Consider the following 25,860-nt stretch of genomic DNA (forward strand, 5'->3'; position numbering starts at 1 on the left):
TGGGGGTCCCAAACAGACCAGGTTAAGCCACGTGCCACTGACAAAATACACAAGTAGAGAGATGAGTGAGGGTGACCCAAGAAAGGGATTTATTTTGGTGAGGCCAACACTGGGAAGACAGCAGACTAGCGTCTGCTAGTTTCCAAAGTGCTGAAAATACTTCTAGGTTTATATAAGGAGAATGTGGGACAAAGGTTGGTGGGTACATGTGGGTAAGCTATAAAGATCATTGTCTTGGGGTCAGTCACGTGGGGTCTTGCTGATGTCACAGCAGACCTCATTGCTTGCGGGGATAGTTGTGGTTCCCGCCAAGGGATGCTTTGCCTGCAGGGGTCTTTTGCCTAAGTTAAGAGATAAGCTGGAAAGAACAACTTAATCAATACGAAAGTACAGACAGGTCAAAATGGAGGTAGTCGAAGTCCTCTTTTAATCCTTCAGATTCAGTTCAGGAGTACTCATCTCTGAGATAACTGTTCTTCTCTGTATTACAACAACATCTTTGCCTACGTAGACCAGTAGGTCTCCTCTTTCCTGTCTACCACTACCTCCATCTCTACCACGGTCAACTTATTAAGAAGTGCTTACTCTGTGCCAGGCACTTATACTAAGAACTTTATATGTATTTTCCAATCCTCATAACAACCTTATAATGTACATCTTATAAGTAAGGAAATTAAGGACTAGTGAGGTTACCTTACTCAGGTGGCATGTGAGAAAGCCACAACTCCATCCCAAACTGATGGAATCCAGAGTCTAGGTTCTTAGCCATCATACTAAGCTGACTCCAACAATGAGCACAGAACACTGAAATTAATGAATTTCGTCTCTAAAGTCCTCATCACACTGTTAGCTCCCAAGGAAAGCCATATTTCAATGTCCATAGTAGGGACCAATAGATAGCAGCATTCAATATTGACTGTCCTGACTTACTACTTTAGAGGCATAGTCATTTGTAAACCCTTTAGCACAAACAGAGACCACTGAATCTCGCTTATCTATTATTGAGGCACTTTTTTAATAATAAAAGAACTAGGACTCAAAAGGAAAAGAAGACAATAAGATTATTCAATTAATTACTCAATCTTAAAGCTATTAGACATATGAAATGTGCACTAAGGACTGATTAAGAATACTAACATAGAAAAATATTCTTAAAGAATATCTGAAAGGATAAAATATTCTTAAAGGATTAACTTTGTCAAAAATTGGCTTGAGGGCACCTGGGTGGCTCGGTCAGTTAAGCATCAGACTCTTTATTTTGGCTCAGGTCGTGATCTTACAGTTTGTGAGTTCAAACCCCACATCAGGCTGTGCGCTGACAGCGTGGAACCTAATTGGGATTTTCTCTCTCCCTCTGTCTCTGCCCCTTCCCTACTCGTGTGTGCACCTGGGTGTGAGCTCTCTCTCTCTCTCTCTCGAAAATAAATAAACTTAAAAAAAACTGGCTCGAAATGGATCACAGACTTAAATATAAAACGTAGAACTATAAAACTTCTAGAAAAAAATAGAGGAAAATCCTCAGGAACTAGATTTAGGCATATGATTCTTAAACTTGACACTAAAAGCACAATCTGTAAAACAAATACAGACTTAAGACAAGTCTTAAATAGACTTCATCAAAATTCAGGACTTAAGCTTTGCAAAAGATCTTGTTAATAGTATGAAAAGACAAGCTACAGACTAGGAGAACTTCATAACATATATATGACAAAAACCTAGTGTCTAGAATATGTAAAGAGTCCTCAGAACTTTTTTTTTGAATGTTTATTTATTTTGAGAGAGAGACAGAGAACAAGCAGGGAAGTTGCAGAGATGGAGAGAGAGAATCCCAAGCAGGCTCCACACTCAGCACAGAGCCCGATACGGGGCTCGATCTTACGACCATGACTGATGTTCTGAGCTGAAATCAAGAGTCAGATGCTTAACTGACTGAGCCACCCAGGTGCTCCCCTCAGAACTTAACAGTACAAAATACAAACCAATTAGAAAATGGGCAAAAGACATGAAGAGATATTTCACCAAAGATCTACAGATGACTACAAGCACATAAAAGATGTTCAACATAATTAGCCATTAGGGAAATGCAAATTAAGACCACCAGGAGAAATTACTACATATACCTATCAAAATGGCTAAAATAAAAAAGTGACAACAGCAAATGCTGACAGAGATGCAGAGAAACTGCACTTGTACACTGCCGGTGGGAGATCTAATATATATGGTCAATCTGGAAAACGATTTGGCAATTTCTTTAAAAACTTAACATGCAACTGCTATATTGGTGTTGCACTCCTAGTATTTATCACAGAGAAATGAAACCTGGCCATGAATGTTCATAGCAGCTTTATTTATGATAACCAAAAGCTAGAAACAACCTAGAAATCCTTCCACAGGTAAATGGTGAAACAGACTATGCTACATCCATACCAGGGGCTCAGGAATAAAAAAGGAATGCTTTTTTTTTTTTTTAAAGCTTACTTATTTATTATTTGGGTGAGGGGCAAAGAGAAGGAAGGGAGAGAGAGAAACCCAAGCAGGCTCTGTGCCACTAGTGTGGAGCCCGATGCAGGGTTGGATCTCACAAACTCTGAGATCATGATCTGAGCAGAATTCAAGAGTCGGATGCTTAACTGACTGAGCCACTCAGGTGCCCCCAAAAGGAATGAACTTTGATACATGCAACAGCCTGGATGAATCTTGAGGAATTATGCTGAGTGAAAAGTGCCAGCAACAAAAGGTTACACAATCTAAATGTCCATCGACAGACAAATGGGTTAAGAGAGATGTGATATATATACACTGTAATATCACACAGCTATAAAAAAGAGTAAGATTGTGCCATCTGAGACAATATGGATGGACATAAAGAGTATTATTCTAAGTGAAATAAGTCAGACTGAGGAAGATGAATACCATATGATTTCACTCATGTGGAATCTAAAAAAAAACCCACAAATGAATAAACAAGTAAAATGCAGTAATAGACCTATAAACACAGAATGAATTCATGGTTACCAGAGGAGAGGAAAGTGGGGGTATTGGTAAAATGGGTGAAGGGGAGTAGGAAAACAGGCTTCCAGTTATGGAATATATAAATCAAGACAGCATAATGAAAATAGTCAATGATATTGTAATAGTGATATATGGGAATAGACGGTAGCTACACTTGTGGTGAGTACAGCATAAATTATAAACTTATGGAATCACTATGTTGTACACCTGAAACTAATGTAACATTGTGTGTCAACTCAAAAAAATTTTTTTAAAGGATTACACATTGTCCAGTTACATGATATTCTTGAATTGACAAAATTACAGAAATGAAGAACAGATTAGTGGTTTCTAGAGGTCAGAGGTGAGTGGCTATAAAAGGGCAAGTGGAGGGATCTTTGTAGTGATGGAAAATTTCTATATCTTGACTTTATCAATATCAATATCCTCATCACGTTACTGCCCTATAGTTTTGCAGGATATTGCCATCAGGGAAACTGGGCAAGGTACATGAGATTTCCCTGCATTATTTATTATTGCTTTTCTTATTGGAGCAAGCTGGTGGAAGAAAGCAGGGGAAGCGCCCACTAGCTCTTCTGGGCCCTTTGGAAGACTGTAGCCAGCAAGTAGATCCATGTTAATTAAAGGCCAGAACCTCACACAGCAGCTTGTAAAGTATGCATCAAACCCCCTTCCAGAGAAAGACTGGGAGATGGTTGTTTCTGTCGGCTTCCTCTGTGCCTAGCCCGGGGGAGTCAGGGATAGTTACAGCAAGTGCTCATGCACCCGTGAACTGCTCCTTTGTTTGCTAGAGTCCTTTGGGACTCGTGAATGCAAGTCCTTTTAGCTTTCATACATAGGTGATTTGGGGGCCCATCCCTCAGCTGACAGCCTTAAAAGTAGGGGCACTAGATGTGTGGTTCAAACCCTTTGCTCCTCAAAGAGAAGATGGGTGTTAGGATTCCCTCCCAACAGCATGGTGCTATGCCAGTGGGTAGGGTCTATGGCCAGAGTATGTCTCAGCTTTTCCCACTCATTTTGATGTGGGTATTTTCTCAGTTGCTCAATGAGTAGGGATCACTTAGCTGAATTTCTGGGTTTCTCTCAGAGGGAATTCCCACATGTATAACTGTACATTCTGTTTATCCATAGGAGGAGGGAAATTCAGGAGCCTCCTATGTTGTCATCTAAGTCCAGAGTCCCAGAATTAATTTTTTTTAATATTTTAATGTTTATTTATTTTTGAGAGAGAGAGAGAGAGAGAGAGAGAGAGAGAGAGAGAGAGAGCACGAGTGGGGGAGGGGCAGAGAGAGAGGGAGACACAGAATCTGAAGCAGGCTCCAGGCTCCAGGCTCCAGGCTCCAAGTTGTGAGCACAGAGTCTGATGTGGGGCTCAAACTCATAAACTGTGAGATCATGACCTAAGCTAAAGTCAGATCCTTAACTGACTGGGCCACCCAGGTGCCCCATCCCAGAATTTTTTAAATGGTAAAATTTGATGCTGGTTCTCATACATTGCTGGTGAGGATATAAAGCAATTAAATAATATCTGAATGATGTTCTAGAATCTCAAACTGGGAAATCTAGCCTGAGGAAATAATCCTAAGTAACAATGTTAAATACAGAAAAAAAATTTCAGGCACAGAGGTCTTAATCATAGTGGTGATACTATAGAGTTAGAAACAATATGTCCAGAATTAGGCATGCTTACATAAATTATGGTATATGTAACTGACAGAAATAATATCAAAATGTTGGTAATAATTAAATATAAGAAAAATCTATGGCTATCCATTGCTTTCACTTTATTCCGTGGAGAGAAACAGAGAGGGGTGGAAATAAGGGAGAGAGAGAATTAAGAAAGCAGAAAAGAAAGGGAGCCAGGGAAGAAGAAAGAAGAATTTAAGAAAAGAGGAGTAAGAAAGATAAAAAAAACAAACAACAAAAAAAACACAGGCACTTGGGAAAGCAAATTATATCTTCCTTTAAGAAAAAACACTACATAAAATCCAAATTTAGAAAATTAGAGCTGAGCCTTCAATTTAAAAGGATGTATTAGATGGAGCACCCAGTGTCCCAGCTGGTTGGGTGTCTGGCTCTTGATTTTGGTGCAGGTCATGATCCCCGGATTGTGGGATCGAGCCCCAAGTCAGGCTCCACACCCAACACGTAGCCTGCTTTGGATTCTCTCTCACCCTCTCTCTCTGCCTCTCCCCTGCTCGCACTCTCTCTCTCTCTCAAAATAAATAAATGTTTAAAAACAAAAAAAAGGATGCTTTAGGGTCAGTTGCTCTCATAATTTTAAAATACTAAAAAAGGTTCTAGTATGCTACTTCATGCTATCTCAATTTCATTTATATAGATGTTAAGCAGTACACTTGTATAAGAGGTACAGCTGTAAATATAAATAAAATTTAAAATTTAAAATGAAATTTAAATTAAAAATAAAATGTTTTATTCAAACCATTCTAGACTCTACAGTAATACTACATAATATCAGTCCTCTTTGAAAAGTCATAAGAGCATGTTTTTCATACTTCCCAGTGAAATGCCACAAGAACATTTCCATACGGCATTCCAGTGAACAGTAGAAATGAAGCTCCACAGAACTCTATCCAACTTTTACACAGAGAAAAACATTCTTCTGGTTCATTAGCAAATAGTGTGCAAAGGCAAAGGAAGCCCCCTGTGGATAACAAAAACAAGCTCTGATACCAGGAACAGTTTCTCACATCAGAGGAAAGGATCAGAATGGAAAGGATTAGAGAAACCTTAAACAGGTACAAGATGATTAATGATGGTCTTTCCATAACACATAACCTATGCAGATATCCATTCATCACACTAACTAGAGTAAAGCCTTAACTATTTCAAAACCAGTCTTCAGCCAACCATCAGACTGCTAGGTCTCAAGTTCTAGATCTAGAAGTGGTCAGAAAAAAAAAGACAAGAAAATGTTTCATGATAATAAAACAACATCTAGAAATGACCAAAAATGCCTTAAATTAGCCAGTAATTCTAAAATAACATATAATGTAAGTGAACAGATACCAAACCTGAAGAAGCACTTGCGTTAAGCTGGCAAAATCAAAAAGGTCAGCCCTGACGGGAGATGCTCAAAGATTATTTGCAGAATGAATGATACATATGGAAGTATCACCGGAGTTAAATAAGGAAAAAGAAAAAGAAGGAAGAAAGAAGCAATAAACAGCAATCAGAAGTAACTAATGATAAAGAGCACCCTTCGCTGATAACATAAGTAAGAGAAGGCAAATACAGGAGTAAAACAGAGCAGGCACCCACTTTAAAGTTGTAACCATTGACTTGTATACAAGATATATAAAGAATTCTCAAAATTCAACAACCAAATAAAAAGAGGGCAAAAGATCTATATAGACAATTCACAAAGGAAGAGATATGGTGGCAAATGAACACATGAGAAGATGCTCAACAACATGAGTCATTAGGAGGCTGCAAATTAAAATCACAATGATATACCACCAACACTTACATCAGTGACTGAAGTTAAAAACCAAAGCCAAAGCCAACAAACAAAAAATCCAAATACTGCCCAATAATCCTACTCCTAGGTATTTACCCAAGTGAAATGAAAACCTACATTGGCACATACAACTGTACATAAATGGTTATAAAGGTTTTATTTGTAATTTGAAATTCCTCAAATATCCTTCAACTGGAGAATGGATAAATGGTCTGTGGTATATCCATGCAGTGGAATACTACTCAGCGATGAAAAGGAACAAACTCCTGATACACAGGAACAACATGGACGAATCCTAAATGCATTATACTATATGCAAGAAGACAGACTCAAAAGGCTACATTTTGCACGATTCCATTTACACACCTACAAAGGCAAACAATACAGGGACAGAAGATGGACCAGTGGTTGCCAGCAGCTGATGGTAGGAAAAGGAGAGGATTACAAAGGGGCAAGGGAAAATTTGGGGGGTGATGGAATTTTCCTATATCACAGAACTGCATATTAAAAAGAGAGAATGTCACTGTTTGTAAATTATACCTTAACTTTTAAAAAGATGAAACATAATTGTAGCCATTGACTTCTCTCCTCTGTTCGCTTCTTTCTCCCTTCTGCTCCTGTACAGGTTGGCCTTGCGGAGTGGGACGGGGAGAGCTAAGGTGTGTAGGGCAAATGTTTGTACTGACTTTCGGGAGCAGAACTAGATAAGCAGAGCTGGGGGTGGGGAGTATTCACTGCATGGATGAGCGCTTTTGCAGGGGACTAAAATTCAAGCTAAACTAACTTACAGGTACTGGGAAAGTTTCGAAGAACCCAAACACAGGCTAGCTCAGGATGAGTTGCTCTCAAATTTTTTTCAGTATAATTATATTTACCTATGACACGAATCCCATCAAGGATGGCCCTCTATCTCTCTCTGACCCTCTATTTCTCTCCCTATCATCATTCTTCTTTCTGTCTTTTCTGCAGGCTGGCTTCCTACTTTTTTCATTTACATGGTAGGAAACCTGACCATCGATACAGAACTCGCGTGGAATACCATTAGCTCCTGGTTGGAGACTGAGGTTCTACCTCAGTTTTACTTCCAGAATCCTGCAGAATACTGTGGTCCTGTCCCTTTGATCAGATATCCACTACTAAGCCAATCAGCTGTGTGTGGGGGGCAGGGTGTCAAGCCACGCAAAATGGCTGCTCCCACTGTAACCACGTGGGTGGGGAAGGAGCCAGTGTTCCCCAGAAAGCAGAGGGGACAAAACATTCTGTACATTATACATGGCATGAGCAGTCTTAATCTTTATGGCAGGTTACATTGCTTAAAAAGTATAGTAGGGTCAAAGTAAAATGGTCACTGTCTTTATAGGGAGAATACAACCAATTAACATGTTATGCTTCTGATTAAGGGCCTGATTCCAACACCATTTTAAATCACCTACATATTATGTACCTTTATAGGATAAATGCTTCTAAAGTTTATATTCATTATTTTAAGAGGGCATTAGGGTAACAATAACATAAAATTCCATTTAATATGATATAGTATTTCCTCACCTGTAATTGTAAATTCTGTAATTTAATTTGTTTAATGGCAGGTGCAAAATATATAAACAACCAAACAGAATGAAGACCAAGTAGAATCAATGCCCTATACACATGGTAAGCATTTCAAATTATGCATGAAGCATAGTCAGAGTTTATGTCTTAAGGCTTTATGATTTTTCGTTTTTATAGTAATAAAACCAAAGGTGAAGGACCACTTTAAAGAGGAGGCCAGGGAACAGAAAAGGATTTTTAAAAAGGGACAGAAATCTTCAAAAATTTAGGACCATAAAATGGGTTAATGAGAAGCTGATACTGAAGTACTCATTTTGCTGACTTTTATTTAATGTAGCAAGAATTAAGCCTTAGAGATTAAATTATCATAGCAGAAAGTTTTCTGCTTCTTTGAACTACTTTCTAATTCAGCCCGAACAGATGACTTTGCATCCACCCTAGTTTTGCAAGGCACACCTGCCTTTCTTTAAAATGAATGCATCAATAAATTTCATCCTTTGATCTCCTATCACATTGTGTTTCAAAACATCAGAGTCTGAAGCTGTGTCTTGAATAGTGGCCAAACCTCAAAAAACACAGCTCTGAGTTTGATCCTGAGCCCATAAAATCTGAAGATTTGCAATCTCGGCCACAAGTCTTTTTTTTTTTTAACCTCATAATAATATGCAGAAGTAGTTCCTTTCTGTCAGCAACTTTAAGGCCTAAAGGATTAGATTAAAAATTTATGGCTATAAAGTAATGAGACTTTCTTTTTTTTTTTTTAATTTTTTTTTAATGTTTTATTTATTTTTGAGACGGAGACAGAGCATGAGCAAGGGAGGGGCAGAGAGAAAGGGAGACACAGAATCTGAAGCAGGCTCCAGGCTCTGAGCTGTCAGCACAGAGCCCAATGAGGGGCTCCAACCCACAAACTGGGAGATCACAACCTGAGCTGAAGTTGGGCGCTTAACCAACTGAGCCACCCAGGCGCCCCATTTTTTTTTTTTTAATATTTATTTTTGAGAGTGAGAGAGACACAGAGTGTGAGTGGGGGAGGGTCAGAGAGAGAGGGAGACACAGAATCCAAAGCAGGCCCCAGGCTCTGAGCTGTCAGCACAGAGCCCAGCGTGGGGCTTGAACTCACAAACTGTGAGATCATGACCTGAGCTGAAGTCGGCCACTTAACTGACTGAGCCACCCACAATTTTAACTCGAAGGTGTGCCTCCTAACTACCCTTATTTACAAAATAGTAGGATACTCCAGTACTTTCCCCTCCCCAGTGGACCACTTTGCTCTGGATTCCTGAAGGAGAAATGGGTTTGTCACACAGTTTCCCAAGGCAGTGCCTGCTACCCAATCTAAGCCACTGCCATGGCCACCATCACTGTTGTCAGCTCTGGATTCTGAACCCCTGCTCCAAGCTCCCCTCAACCCTGTTCCCGGTCCTTCCTCCTGCAGCTAGTTATTTCCTCAACACCCTGTTGCCTCCAAGTATAGAAAACCACCCTTTCTCCTTCACTCAGCATATACTGTTAGTACATAGTTCTTTTATCAAAGGTTTAAAGGTAACAAAGGGTAATTATAGCATAGTGCAGAAACAATTTCAAATTGAATTCTATGAATCGCTATTTTTAAAGGTTTGTCAGAATTCCTGATCATCTTTTTCCTTAAGTCCCTTCTCTCTGTCATGGTTCTGGAATCTCTTTCCCTCACTCCAAAACTTTCCCCTACTTCCATCAATCATAGCCAAAGAGAGGGCATTTCTCAAATTTCTGTTACTTTACTCTGCAAAAGGAAATTTAAGCTCTTCCCTTTTAGTCTTTTCCTTCCAGACATTGCCTAGAGACCTAAACTTTTACAACTAACAAAAAAACCCATCTCGGTGTCTTCTAAAAGTTCACTTTTCTCTGTAAGGAATGTCCCATCCTTTTAGTTTATCTGACAAAAGCTATAGCCCATCCCTAAATAATATCTTTTTCTTCCTGTTATAAACACATACCAGAAATTTTGCAGTCAGATGACTATTGTACTCTCCAAAAACCCCATGAGAGGCTATTCACTTACTAGAATGTTATCATCGCTCTTGAATTATCTTCTAAACAATTTACTAATTCTTCAAGAAAACTGGCTTATTGCTGCATTCAGAACACTTTCCTTTGGTCTAATTCCCTTACCTCTGCTTCAGTCTCTCATTCTCATGCCTACATTCATTCATTCATTCACTCAACCAACCAGTGTGTATAGCATTAGGTGTGGGAAACAGGGTTCTAGTACTCAAGATACTTTCAATCCAGAAGGGACTATACCAGTTCTACCTATGAACCAAGAGACAAGGAGGGCAGAGTTCTGTGTGATTAGACTGAGTTCTAAAGTTAGGATGAATTTTTTCAAGCTCTCACTAGCTTATATGGATACTTTAGGCTTGAGATAGAAAGATGCTGCTTTGCAGGCTGACGGTTAGTACCTCCAGTCCATAGAGATATATAGCATATTTCTGCAAGTAAGCTAATAATGCTACAAATGGTGCCTCCTTCCTGAAAATACTGTATGTCATCAGTGGAATGCTTAAAATTGAACTGTCCTAAATTTTAACTGCTTTTCACTTAGTCAACCAAGAAGTACTTATAACTGTCTATTTTTTTATGGTCTTGAGAAGGACAGCTGCACCTACTGAATATCACATTCATTTATAACAGAGTTCTAGGCATCATCTTACATCAGTTGAATGGACAAGGTCAAGAAAGAACTGTCAGGTCAATTATACCTTAGTAAAGTTGAAAACAAAAAGAACTGTCTGCTGTTTTATTGCTAACAACAATAGATCTTCATAATGTTAGTTCTGAGTCAACAGTAAAAAATTATATCTAGAATACTACTTTGGAGAAGGGCAAGTATACAATGCATTTTAGACAAAATGTAATCCACAAAAGTAATTTGTTTGACTTCCTTTATTTGAAGAATTAATCTTCACTTACATGGAAAATGAAAATATTCAGAAAGATACTTCTTTCCCTAAGGATTCCAGACAGTAAAAGTTGACTTGATAATGTGTAAGTCAACTTTTAGGCAACTGGATGTCTTAATCCAAAAATATTTTTTTAATGTTTATTTATTTGTTGAGAGATGGGAGGCAAACAGAGAGAGAGAGAGAGAGAGAGAGAGAGAGAACGTCAAGCAGGCTCCCCACTGTCAGCACGGAGCCTGATGTGGGGCTCGAACTCACGAACCTTGAGATCATGACCTGAGTCAAAACCAAGAGTCAGACACTTAACTGACAGTCTTGTATAAGTAGTTCTTATTGTTCCTCTTTTGTTATCTAAGCCAACGCTAAGCAAAGTTGCAAGATACCCTAAGTCTGTCTTGATATACTCTTACCTCCCTAATTCTTGGGTAGTGCTTTGAACCAACACTATTCTGTGGCTGCTCAAGACTTTCCTAGTTCACTGGACCTCATGACATCTCATCCCTGACTCATTCTTCAAAACATAACCATCCTTGGTCATATTTCTTCCAGCATCCAACTGCAAATTGGGCTAATCTCATAAACCAACTCAAGCTAACATATTAATTAATCACGATAATGGCTTAATATACTGCTGCTTTGAGGGAAATCTGCAAAACAATAGATTTATAGAAATATAATACCATAATCCAAGAGTAGGGAGTATTTTTCCCATTTATGGTCACTGATTAACTAAATCTAAAATTAAAATAATAAACAAAAAAAATCTAGGGTTATAACAAAAATAAACCAGCTTACATTTAACTTCAGTTTAAGAGAGGAAATAAGAATATACTATCTGACATTTGTGTATAGTCTGTACATGTATTTATTGTTCTTATACAACATGTATTTTTTAAATTCAGTTTAATATTTAAAACTGCTGTAAGTTCATACTTTTCCTATTTTAGAGATGACAAAAGTTAGTCTCAAAGAGGTTACATTACTATCAAATGGCACAGCAGGGACTCTAAACAATTTTAATTCCAAGTATTTTTCCACTAGGCACGACTCCTATAAATGTTCATAATATCTCATTTGAAACTAAATAAAAGAAACATGAAAATACACAGATGCAATGATAAAACTACACTTCATTCCACATATGGCCAGTTTAAAAAGTGAAGAGTAAGATGGGGAGCGCGAGTGAGCGAGCTAGGCAAGAGGAGAAAGTAGGAAAAGAGATTATTGAGCAGAAATGTCAAAGACAGAAGAATAGATAAGGGAAGGAAAGAAAGAAAAAGGCAGGTGTGTCTGAAAGGAAGGATGAGTTGAAGTCTGGACCCTTTGGGGTCCTCCACTCAGTATAGTGTTCAGCCAACACACCTGGCTTCATGTCTCCAGAACAGTCTTGCTCTGCATTCCTCCTCCCCATGCCCTCAGCCAAAAATCTTCCCCTATCTAAGCCATCCAGAGAGCTGTGAGCTAGTATTTCCAAAGATCCCCAGAGCCCTGACCTTATCTTGGTCTAATCACTGTAATCACCATAATTAGTTTTCCTTTCATCTCCTCAGTGAGAAAACTAAAAGCTATTTCAGAAATTTGCATTTTCTTCTATCTCTGAAAATCAATAGAAACCCAAGCACTTAGTAATGGTGGTAACAAAACAGCAAACAAATCAAAGCTGACTTCCATCACTCAAACAGCCAATGGCCAAACTTGCCTTACATACAGCCTGTTCACTGAAAAACACTGCTCTCAGGCCACAGGTAATTAAATGCCTATACTTATTCACCATTTAACATTTCTAAATTTTTTTTTTATTTAGCTCACTTATTATCTAGATAAATGAGGTATAACTGCTTTCAAAATGAGATAAATATCCTATATTACTAGCATTTAACAAACTTCTTAAATCATTGGTATAATACTTTATAACTAAATGAACAGGCCTGAGAGACATTAAGTTTGAATACAGCTTAGGCTCTTAAGTACCTGAGTGACTGCACAAATTACTTATTATCTTTGAACTTTAGGTTCTTCATCAGTAAAATGAGGCTAATCATATAGTAGCAATCACATAGGTAGTTTTAAGAATTAAAGGAGATGAGGGCGTGAGGGGTGAGTTAAATGGGTGATGGGCATTAAGGAGGCACTCTTCTGAATGAGCACTGGGTGTCATATGTAAGAGATGAGTCACTGGGTTCTACTCCTGAATCCAGGACTATACTGTATGTTAACTAACTTGAGAATAAAAATTAAAAAAAAAAAGGGGGGGGGATTAAAGGAGATGAGTGCTTAGAACTGTATGGCATGTGTAAGCACTCAAAGTTATCTCTTATTATTACTATTATTATTGACCACCAACCTTGCTACCTACCGGCAGAAAACTTAACTATAAGATACATTTTTGCTTTATTAAAGAAATTTTAGAAGTTTTAGAAAAATACTGGGGTTTTATATAATATATGAATGGTAATAATAGAAAAAGTCAAGTATTTATGATCTTGTATACACTAAAATTAAAAAACAGAAGCGTCATCCTTTTACAGATAGTTTACCTCAAAGTCTATCAGCTGTAGGTCAGCAATCAATGTCACCAGCAGGCCACTGTTATAGAGCTCTTGTGCGAGCTGAGCCACGGCTTCTGTGGGAGGCTCCTTGTCATTTGTACCACACAGAATTTCTTTCATTGCTTGCAGTGATTTCGACACTTCCTCAGAAGCCTGGTGAACAAAAAATACACTCATAGTTATGAGGAATGAATATTTTCAAGCTATCAACAAACAAACGAACAAATCTACTTTCTGGATCCTGTTTATTTATGATCAAAGAACACTACAGTTACAAACAAAAAAACACTTTTTCATAGACATTTCTTTTTCTATTTTGGAAAATGTTGCAAAAATTTATTCACATAAAAAATATCTCTAGTATTTCTAGTTAGTCAACATAATTAAAAAACAATCTTCTTTTAAAACATATTCAGGGTCCTTGGGTGGCTCACTCAGTTAGTCATCTGACTCTTGATTTTGGCTCAGGTCATGATCTCACAGTTCGTGAGTTCAAGCCCCACACTGGGCTCTATGCTGACAGTGCAGAGCCAGCTTGGGATTCTCTCTCTTTCCCCTCTCTCTCTCTTGCTCCCACTCCTCCCTCTCTCTTTCTCTCTCTTTCTCTCTCTCTCTCAAACTTAAAAAAAAAAAAAAAAAACTTTTAAAACCATACTCATAGTCCAACTTTGCTAGTAATTAACTATAAATTTTACTCTTAAAAATTAAATTGACTGTTTTGAAGACCTATCCTACGAGTAGCTACTCGTCTTTATTCAAAGCATTTGTTAAGGTTTTTCAACAAATTCCTATTACTCTGATTTTTCAACGGACTAAGTAATAAAACTGAATTGTTGGGGCATCTGGGTGGTTCAGTCGGTTAAGCATCCAACTCTTGATTTCAGTTCAGGTCATGATATCATGGTTTGTGAGTTTGAGCCACACGTTGGTCTCTGCACTGACAGCTCAGAGCTTGGAGTCTGCTTCAGATTCTGTGTCTCCCCCTCTCTCTGCCCCTCCCGGGCTCACACTCTGTCTCTCTCTCTCTCCCTCAAAAATAAACATTAAAAAATTTTTTTAAGAAAAAATTTTAAAAATTAAAAAAAAAATTGTCAAACACACAATCAATTATCAAAACCCATTAAATTTTGTTAATCCACTCATCTCTCCCACATAATCATTGCCTTTTTTTGCTATCTAGGAAACTTAAAAAAAAAATTCTCTATATTTTAAAGAATAATAGGAAAATCCATAGAATTAGAAAGTAGATTTAGTGGGTGCTCAGGCTTGGGGAAGGGAGAATGAAGAATGACTGCTAACAAGTACAGGATTTCTTTTGGGGGTGGTGAAAATGTTCTGGAATTTGATATTGGTGATGATTGTGGAACCTTGTGAGAATACTAAAAATCACTGAATTGTAAATTTTAAAGTTTGCCCTTTAAAGGAGCAAATTATATGGCATGTGAATTTACTCAATAAATCTTTTTTAATTAATGCAGGCAAGCAAAGGAGAACAGGCCAATCAGTTAACAATTTAATTTGCTGAATATTTTAAAAGAAATATAGTTTTATACTTTCAAGTGTACTACTGTAATCATTATAATTGAAGCAGGAAATTAAGAGAATAAGGCAAATTAAATAAAAGTAATTCATAGCAGCATAACACTACTTTAAAAACATAATTTCTAGATACATCTTAAGATCTGACTGAAACAATCCTTAATTTATTAAAGGTTGGAAGTCTCTTCAAAGTGTGAGATTTATTCAGAGAAGAGTACTTTATATTGTACATAGTTATACTTTATATTGTACATAATTATAAAGCAAACAGCTATGTGACCATAACACAGGGCAAGAACACAGTATTTTCAGAAACCCTGAAGTCACCTGAAGGCAACCTTTTCAACCTAGAAGAAAATATTTTTATGTCTTTGATGACCATCATTTCTTTAGTTTTCTTTATAGTTTTCTTACTTGTGTTTGCATTCCAAAACAATATAGTCTAGTCCTGCCAATTTTGAACTTTTTGATATAATACCTGTGTCCTTTTATGAGGTGCTTCTTTTACTCAGTATTATGTATGCAAGATTCATCCGTGCGGTTGCACGTAGGCAGCAGTGCCTTAAACTTCATTGCTCTCAAGTATTCCATTGATGGCGAGACTACAGTTTTTCAGTTCTACCTTTGATGGACATTTGGGCTGTTTCCACTGAGGGGTTATTATGAAGAGCAATGCTATGAACACTCTTATACATGCATCCTGGTGCCTAAGTGCAAGACTATCTCTAGAGTTTGTACCTAGGAGTGGAACTGCAGGTTTTAGCACAGGCACATCTTCATATACGACTGATGATACTAAGCTGGTTTCCAAAGCAGTAACACCAGTTTGTACTTTATCCTTCACACTGGATGAAAGTTCTCATTTGCTTTCCATCCCTGCCAACACTTAATATGAGACATTTTCCATTTTTGCCAAGATAGTGGGTGTATAATAGCAATGTGCTATGGTTTTAATTGGTTTTTTCCTGACTACTATGGAAATGAGTATCTTTTTATGGTTTTTTTTTTTCCTGTCTTCTGCCATTTATATTTACTCTTTTATGGAGGTCATTTCTTCTAATTGGGCCAATATTTGGTTCAATATTATACAACTACACAAGAATTTAAAATACAGTTCTACATCCCTTATAAGATGTCAGATAGAAAATAGATTCCTACATTCCTATAAGAATACAAGATTGTATTATACATTGAGATAGAAAGATACTGTGAACTGAAGAATATTTATTTTATAGATCTCTTAAGTCTTGCCATATACTAGTCACTTTAGAGAGAAATTGAATATGCAGGATCCAACATCCCTTTGAAGGAATAAAATAATAAAAACAATCCTTCCTAAGAGGAAACCCTGCTTAGTAGGACATTTGAAAAATGTTAAAATGAGGTTCACTGTCGTAGAAATTATCAGTTGATCTTTAAATAAAAATGTCTTGGGGTACCTGGGGTGGCTCACCCAGTTAAACATATGACTCTTGATTTTAGCTCAGGTCATGATCTCACAGTCATGAGACCAAGCTCCACATCAGGTTCCACAGTGACAGCATGGAGCCTGCTTAGGATTCTCTCTCTCCCTCTCTCTCGGACCCTCTCCCACTTGTGCATGCCCTGTCTCTCTCTCTCTCTCTCTCCCTCTCAAAAAAAACCCCCACCAAAACCCAAAAAACAAAAACCGTTTTATCCTTCATGTCAGTATAACATTATATTCCATTGTAACCCCTTAGATTTTTAAGCTCTATAGTCTAAAGGGATCCAAGTTTGGTCAGAGGCTCAAGAGAGTGAACTAAGAGTTCAAGGCAACAGACTTAACAATTGCATAAAACCTGAAATAAATTTATTTTTTTAAATTTTTTTAATATTTATTTATTTTTGAGAGGGAGAGAGAGACAGACAGACAGAGGGTGAGCAGGGGAGAGGGAGAGAGAGACACACAGAATCCGAAGCAGGCTCCAGGCTCTGTGCTGACAGCACAGACATGGGGCTCGACATGGGGCTCAAACCCATGAACTGTGAGATCATGACCTGAGCTGAAGTTGGATGCTTAACCGACTGAGCTACCCAGGTGCCCCGCCACACTTAAATGTATTTATAGAAACTTTATGTGAGCATCACAGACCATATTTGGGATTCTTCATCAAGCTTTTATACTGGTTTTTGGTTTTGGAACATATGCATTTAAAAAATAACATTATTGTTTTAGTTCATACCTTGTCTGTTTTTTTGTCTTGCTTTTCCAAAATGGCCAAATTGTCTTTCAGAGTTTTCACGATTTCTGCTGGACTTTTGTGTGATTTACTAAACAAAGGCATCTTTTTCATCTATAGAAATCTCTTCTTCCAATACAGAATGCTAAAAACAAACAAATAAGCAAACAAAAATCATGAATTTAACTCTTTTTAATTTTTTTCCTAAAGTTTTAAATCAAATTCTGGTCAGTTAACAGTGTAATATTATTTTCAGGTGTTCAATAAATAAAATGAAGTGGTTCCACATTTCATACATCACCCAGTGCTCATCACAAGTGCCCTCCTTAATCCCCATCACCTATTTCACCCATCCTCCCACCCACCTCCTCTCTGGTAACCATGTTTTTTCTCTATAGTTAGGAGTCTGTTTCGTGGTTTGCTGCTCTCTCTTTTTTTCTTCCCTTTGCTTGTTTGTTTTGTTTCTTAAATTCCACATGAGTGAAGTCATATGGTATTTGTCTTTCTCTGTCTGACATTTCACTTAGCACAATGCCCTACATGTCCATCCATATTGTTACAGATGGCAAGATTTCATTCTTTTTTATGGCCGAGTAATATCCCACTGTGTATATATAAACCACATCTTCTTTATCCATTCATCAGTCAATGGACACCTGGGCTGTTTCCATAATTTGGCTATTGTAGATAATCCTGCTATAAATGTTGGGCTGCAAGTTCCAAACTTTGTAAGGAAACTCCATACTGTCTCCAGAGTGGCTCCACCAGTTTGCAATTATTTTAACTCTTAACATGATTAAATTATTATACCAAAATATCTTATAAGTTTCTAATAATCTTAATTCAATAATTTGAAACATTAATATCGATCAAATTAGGGGTGCCCGGATGGCTCTGTTGCTTGAGAGTCTGACGTCAGCTCAGGTCATGATCTCAAGGTCCATGAGTTCAAGCCCTGCACTGAGCTCACTGCTGTCAGCACAGAGCCTGTTTTGGATCCTCTGTTCCCCTCTCTCTACCCCTCCCCAGCTCATGCTCTCTTGCTCAAAAATAAATAAAACATTTAAAACAATTTTTTTAAATATTGATCAAACTAAAATGAGTTTCATCAAGTTTTACACCAAATTTAAATACATGTAAGTATTTTAAGACATATTTTAAAAACTTTGCCTAATAGTTTTTACTCAGAGTTTAAAATTTTTTTCTACAATACAATGATTGGGAAAAAATCCCAATGGGAAAAGGAGTACTTTTAGAGAATAAGCTGATATTTAAAACTATTTATTTTAACTGATGAGAGTGATGACAACAGTGATAGATAAAATAAAAATGTAAAACAAAAGTGGGATTAGAATCTACATACTGTGGTAAAGCAATATTTAATGCTACTCCATGACAATCACAAAATTGCAATGTGAAACTATTTAGAATCTGTTCTGTATTTACTCTTCCATATTCAGTTGGCCATACTCACTAAAGAAATGAGGCCTACCACAGTGGAGGGTGAGGAGAGTGAGGAAAAGGGAGTATTAATTCTTGTTTTTGAGAACATCTATTTACGTAGAGCAGAGAAAGCTAAATATGGCTGTCATTGCCCTACTTACACTAAAAATATAAGTATTAGGGAGAAAATTATAATTGAAAGCTTCAGTGAGGAGAGGCATATTCATGTACTTTATAGTTATTAACAAAAACATTTCAAACACTTCAGAAATATGATATAATAAATCAAAGTGTTCCATTAATTAACCACCTAGAGAAAAAAACTTTGGTATATATTCCTCCTGAAATTTTTTATACATATAGAAATAAACATATATATTTTTAATGTTTTTTTTTAATTTATTTATTTATTTTTTTTTTTTTTTAATTTTTTCCCAACGTTTTTTATTTATTTTTGGGACAGAGAGAGACAGAGCATGAACGGGGGAGGGGCAGAGAGAGAGGGAGACACAGAATCGGAAACAGGCTCCAGGCTCCGAGCCATCAGCCCAGAGCCTGACGCGGGGCTCGAACTCACGGACCGCGAGATCGTGACCTGGCTGAAGTCGGACGCTTAACCGACTGCGCCACCCAGGCGCCCCTTTTTAATTTATTTTTGACAGAGAGACAGAGCGTGAGCAGGGGAGGGGCAGAGAGAGAGATGGAAACACAGAATCTGAAGCAGGCTCCAGGATCTGAACTGTCAGCACAGAGCTTGACGCGGGGCTCGAATTCATGAACCGCGAGACGATGACCTGAGACGAAGTCGGCTGCTTAACCGACTGAGCCACCCAGGTGCCCCTAAATATATATATATATATACGTATACGCATATATATGTATATGTGTGTGTGTATATATATATATATATATATATATATACACACACACACTTTTTAAATTTTTTAATGTTTATTTTTGAGAGAGAGGAAGAGAGACAGAGCATGAGTGGAGGAGGGGGCAGAGAGAGAGAGACCCAGAATCTGAAGCAGGTTCCAGGCTCTGAGCTGTCAGCACAGAGCCAGACTTGGGGCTTAAACTCACAAATCACGAGATCATGCCCTGAGGCAAAGTCAGATGCTCAACCAACTGAGCCACCCAGGCACCCTGTATATATATATATATATATGTATTTTAAATATTTATTTATTTTGAGAGAGGGCATGCTCACGTGAGTGGGGGAGGGGAGAGAGAGAGGGAGAGAGAGAATCCCAAGCAGGCTCCATGCTGTTAGCTGTTGATCTCACGACTGTGAGAGCATGACCTGGGCTGAAATCAAGAGTCATACACTTAACTGACTGATCCACCCAGGTACCTCCAAAATAAATATATTTTAAGACAAAAATATAATAATATTAAACATTATTTTGTAACTTTTTCCCATTTTTTAAAATATCTTGAATATCATTCTATGAGTGTATGGTTAGTTCTATTACAATAACTTTTATCCAATATACTATTCTGTCAGCACAGAGCCTGAGGCAGGGCTCCAACTCACAAACCACGAGACCATGACTTGAGCTGCAGTTGGATGCTTAACCGACTGAGCCACCCAGGTGCCCCATTTTCTTCTTAAATTACTATATCATTTATTCTACCAATACCCTATTGATGGACATTTGGGTTAATTCCATTTTTTCTAATATTTTTCTTACTAACAATGATGCAGTTAATCAATGCAGGGTATCATGCAAACGTGTATACACAAACACGCACATCAGTGGATAGCAGCATTCTAACTAGCTATTCCTATAGCAAAACCATGGTTATGGTCCTAAATCCCTAATCCCCCTAGATTCCTATTTCCCGATTCTGATTCTCTAGCATTTCTGCCATTCTATGAGCTACTTTATACCCTTCCAATAAATTCCTTCAGTATGTGTTGTTTGTGATCAGGAATTCCAGTGAGATATATATATGTTATGAAGTAGAAATCAAAGTGGTAAGTGTGGATTTTGATGATAAAACAGAAGACCTAAAAAAACAATTCTTGTTTTCAGAAGAGATGCTGTTTTCAGTCGGGTGCCTCAGCTTTTCAGTGTGGGGAAAGTCAGTGGGAAGGGAACTTGCCCACCCTCAAGGCAAGGATAAGTTTGAAAAGCAAGTTAAGAGACCCCAGGGAGTCTCTAAAGTGGATACTGAAAGTTGACAGAGGATTCAAAGATAAAGCATGTGAGGATCACACTGATTCTCAGTGGATGGTGTCAGGTGCAAAAAAGAGAGAATCAGAAGAATATTATATCATGCACCTTAATAAAATTCAAGAATAAAATTATAAAGATAGACTAGGTTTTTCTTTAGTAATCAGCCCTACACATAAATAAATGAAGGTAGCATATAATTTAAAAGCATATGTAGTGTGGAAGTAGGGTGGGTGCTGAAACAGTCATTACAGAGTTGGGCAGAGCAAGCAAATTGTTGCTTCCGACCTGAGTGATCTTGGGCACAGGATGTGATCCCTCTATAGGCTCTGTTCTCATTGTAAATTTGATGATAACATCTCCCTCTTAGGATTATGAGGATTAAAAAGTAGAGCACCTTGCATAGGGCCTTGTATAAGTAAGGTACTCTATAATGTTTAGCTGCTATTATTACAAAAGGTTCTACATCATAATGAATAAATTATTTCATGAAAGAGAAAGACATAGTTGAGATGGGATATTGTCTTAATAATTGAGACATAATAATAATTGAGACATAATTGAGATATGATATTGTCTTAAGTGCCCTAGATATTTCTGGCTCTTTGACTCACACACTTTTTCTTTTAAAAAATGTACATTTATTCTTTCATTGTTAAATATTTAATGATAAAATACTTAGCATTATAAGTTGTTGTTTTTTTTAGCTAAATGCATTTGTGTAATTGTTCTTTTTCCTCATGTGGTTCTTCTGCACTAAGGTAAAGATAATTGACTGTGGGAATTTCAACTAAATGCTTCCTGACATCAAAACAAAATACAAATTAGAATATGGTATCATATGACGTGATTTTTGTTCATTACTTATTGCTCCGCTCAGTTCTCCTTGTATTGAGCTAATTCTAATGAGAATTCTGGTAAAATTACAAATGTTTTCAGGACTCCCATGTTAACATGGTAGTTACCCAGCATTTCCTGATCTGCTGTCTCCCAACTTTTTATTTGTGTGTTGGTTTGTTCATTTATTCATTTACTTTTTCATTCAACAAACAATCAGTAAGTACTAAGCACAAGAATCTTGCTAAGTACTTAGGATAGAGCTATGCATAAGAAAAATACAATCCTTGCTCTTTAGAACTTACTATTAAATGGAGAAAGTAAACATTTTAAGATCAATGAGATCATATAACAGAGGGAAAGAAAGACACAGTATAATGCCCCTCAATATAGTATTCCTTTCTTGAAATCGCTATTTTCATATTTTAGGTATATCTACTTACTATAACCACTATATATAAAATCAGTTTAATAATATTTTTAAATTTCATAGGATCATTATTCTTCAGTTCTGGGATCCATATCATGAGGGAAATCAAAACCTGTATCTCAAACTAAGCAGCCCCAGTCGCTGATCCTCCACAAATTAAGATGAAACTCTCCTAACTGCTCTGTTCTCTTCAGATCGTAACCAGACCCACCCCACCTCTAGACTGAACACCTTCCTGTATCGCCCTCAAACTCCTGACTGCCCTTCCTACTCTGGGCAGCCACGCTGGTCACTTGCATGTGCATCACATCCTTTACCCCACTGGTCATTTAACAAATGAGCCACCGGCACTCAATACTACCTGCTAAACAAAACTTCATCTGGTCTGGGTTGGTAACTGATCCACTATGATTCAGAAATTATCACCCTTGTCTGTGTGTCATTTATTCTATCTATAAAATGAGGGCATTCATTTTCAAAAACTTTAACGGTGAATTCAGTTAGTCATATCACCCTAACTCATATTTTTCCATTTCATTTATGAAGATATCGAAAAAAATTGCCAAATGCCTTGGGAAAGGCCAGATACATTGTATTTGTTTGTTAACACTAGTTTAATTATTTTATTTTACTTATTGCATCCCCATGACTTATTTGCTTTTTGTAACTGGAACTTTGTACTTTTTGACTGTCCCTCACCCATTTCATCCACTTCCACCCCCCCACCTTTGGCAACCACCAATATGCTCTCTGCATCTATGAGCTCTTTTTGTTTTGTTTTGTTTTTAGATTCCACTTACATAAGTACACTCATACAATATTTGTCTTTCTTCGTCTGTCTTACTTTCCCAGCACAATGTCCTCAGTGTCCATCCATATTGATCAATGGCAAGATTTCATTCTTTTTTGTGGGTGAATCATACTTATGTGTGAATTATATATAGAGAGAGGGACAGGGACAGGGACAGGGGCAGGGAGGCACATTTTCTTTATCCATTAATCTATTGCTTGGCACTCAGGTTGTTTCCATTTCTTGGCCATTGTAAATAATGCTGCAATGGGGGCGCCTGGGTGGCTCAGTCGGTTGAGCGTCTGACTTCGGCGCAGGTCACGATCTCACGGTCTGTGAGTTCGAGCCCCGCGTCCGGCTCTGTGCTGACAGCTCAGAGCCTGGAGCCTGCTTCAGATTCTGTGTCTCCCTCCCTCTCTGCCCCTCCCCCACTCACACACTCTGTCTCTCTCTCCTTCAAAAATAAATAAACATTAAAAAAATTTTTAAAAAAATAATGCTGCAATGAACATGGGGGTGCATATATCTTCTCACATTAGTATTTTCATTTTTTCTGATAAATATCCAGGAGTGGAACTGCTGGATCATACGGTAGTTCTATTTTTAATCTTTTTGAGGAACTGCCATACTGTAAGAGAGGGCTCTTAAAGAAAGAGCATCATATTTTGAAATTAGACCGGTTATATACAGTGAGCTCTAGGTTGCTCATCACTGGTCCATATCCATTCTGTCTTTGACTCCTACTATCTATCCATCATGTCTAAAGACAAAGTGCTTCAGGTAGAGACAAAAGGAATGACAGAGTCCTGAAAATGGTGCCTTCTGGGGAGAAAGGGGTAGTAGTAATTTTTCCATAAAGTCCACCTCAGAGTTGTTAGAATATACATTATATTTCAGCAAAGCAGGAAGCAGGGACAGGAGAAGATGCCAGATTATGTCCAACAGACTGACACTAGAGGAATGCCTCTTGAGCACTGAAAACTATGGAGGCCGCGCATACCAACATGCCCTCTAGTGTAGTGCTGATAGCGGGCCATGCAGCAAACAAACGTCTATGGACTGACAGTGGCCCTGTTGTACTTTTCCATTTTCAAGAGTGAGTAAACAGAATAAACAATAAATAGTGTAGGGTCTATTTAAAAAAAAAAAAAAAGAAAATGCAGCCCAAGAAAGGGGAGAAATGCCCTATGGGCTTAGGCAGGAAAGGTTGCCTCCCAAATCAGTTCTCTGTAGGAGACAGAACAAACGTAACTGGAAAAAAAAAAAAAGAGAGAGAGAGAGAAAAAAGGACTTCAGCTAAAACCCAGCCAAGATGAAAGATCAAAAACACATATCCATACACACACATACAGTCTAGTAATCCAAACCTGCACAGAGCAGAAACGACCCCATGGAAAATTGACTGAGGACAACTGAAAGGTACAAAATTAGTCAGTCTACATTTGTTCATTAAAAAAACACTTACTGAGCACCTATATATGTATATTACAGAGATGTGGAAAAGATAAAGTGTTATCCTACAAAAACAGGTATTACAACAATGGGGGGAGGTGGAGGAAGCCAACAAGAACCAAAAAAATCTAAAAAATGAAGCAGAGGCAAGAAAGATGTAATAGCTTCAGCAGACAAAAAAAAAAAAAAAAAAAAAAAAAAAATCAAAACCTCTGTTCCCCTAAAGAACTTCTCTAGTTGAGATTAATGATGACACCCCAAATTCCGTGTCTTGTGGCTTTTAAAAGAAACAAAATTTATGCTCTCAAAGCTCATTCCTATAAAATGACCTTAACAAAAACAAAGGATAAAAGTCAAGTTGCCTTTGAACTTCCACAAAACTAAATGTCATAAGAACATAGACAAAAACCTACAGAGTTCTGAAAGTCTATAACTTCATAACTGAATCTCTAGCAAACATATTTGTGTGTGAACAGATTGTATATGCTTACTAAAAATCGTATGAGACGAGACGGAATCAAACCCACAAAGGTTCAACAAAATAAATGCTAAAAATCAGAAATAATTCTTGAAAGGATGCCTTGTTATTGTTGGTAGGACATGTGGGAGGGTAAGAATCTACAATTATAATTAATTCATACAGGAATAAAAATAAATAAGAATTCAAGTTAAAAAGGAAACCACCCCAAAAATCTCCAAGAAGAGAGAGATAGAAATAGCAACAATAGAAGCAGAAACAACTGAATCAGAAAAGTAAAAGAAAAAGAAAATCTCTGGTAGCTATTTGGTCCCTGTTTCTCCTGGTGATAGACCTGTCTGCTCTACTTCCCACCCCACCCTACCCAAAGGGCAGAACATGACCCAGGCGTGGCCAAAATATTCCTTCCACTGCCTTGACTACAGCAGTTGGCTCACAAGTGGATTGTGACACCATTAAGCTAATCAAAATGCTTCAACAGCACTTTTCCCCTTAGATATCTTATTTATTTTTTTTAATAATTTTTTTGAGTTTATTTTATTTATTTTGAGAGACAGAGAAAACACAGGAGTGGCAGAGAGAGACAGAAAGGGAGAGAGAAAGAATCCCAAGCAGGTTCCACACTTTCATGCAGGGCCCGATGCGGGGTTCAAACTCACAAACCATAAGATAATGAACTGAGCCAAAATCAAGAGTTGGAGGCTTAACCAACTGATTCACCCAGATGCCCCTTACCTTAGATATTTTAATTTAATTTGGTTTAGATAAAATATTTGGGGCATATAGAAGAAGAAATAGAAAACAATGTAACCAGTTCCTGTATATTTACCACCCAGCTTAAAAAATACAAAACAACTTAAACAACCCCCTTGGTACATCTCCCTGATCCCATTCCCCTTCGGGTCACACTGATGGGAATATTACTTGGACAGTAATTTGGCAGTATGGATCTAGAACTCTTAAATGTTCACA

General features: G+C 37.6%; 1 protein-coding gene across 11 annotated transcripts in view; it reads right to left on the reverse strand.

The window, feature by feature from the left end:
- CAB39L (calcium binding protein 39 like) overlaps positions 1 to 25,860 on the reverse strand; it is a 130,506-nt gene that overhangs the window by 64,541 nt on the left and 40,105 nt on the right. For 9 of the 11 annotated variants that reach the window (XM_078433893.2, XM_078433911.2, XM_078433880.2 and 6 more), the window contains 2 exons: positions 17,282 to 17,423; positions 13,527 to 13,691 (listed from right to left, as the gene is read on the reverse strand). In XM_078433893.2, the coding sequence (XP_078290019.1) occupies positions 13,527 to 13,691; positions 17,282 to 17,392 (276 nt within the window). In that variant the 5' untranslated portion in view covers positions 17,393 to 17,423. The remainder of the gene's footprint in view (positions 1 to 13,526; positions 13,692 to 17,281; positions 17,424 to 25,860) is intronic. The other 2 variants (XM_078433915.2, XM_078433916.2) reach the window with 1 other exon arrangement.

The sequence above is a fragment of the Panthera onca genome, chromosome A1 (genome assembly GCF_046562875.1).
Source record: "Panthera onca isolate mPanOnc1 chromosome A1, mPanOnc1 haplotype 2, whole genome shotgun sequence".
Taxonomy (NCBI): Eukaryota; Metazoa; Chordata; class Mammalia; order Carnivora; family Felidae; genus Panthera; species Panthera onca.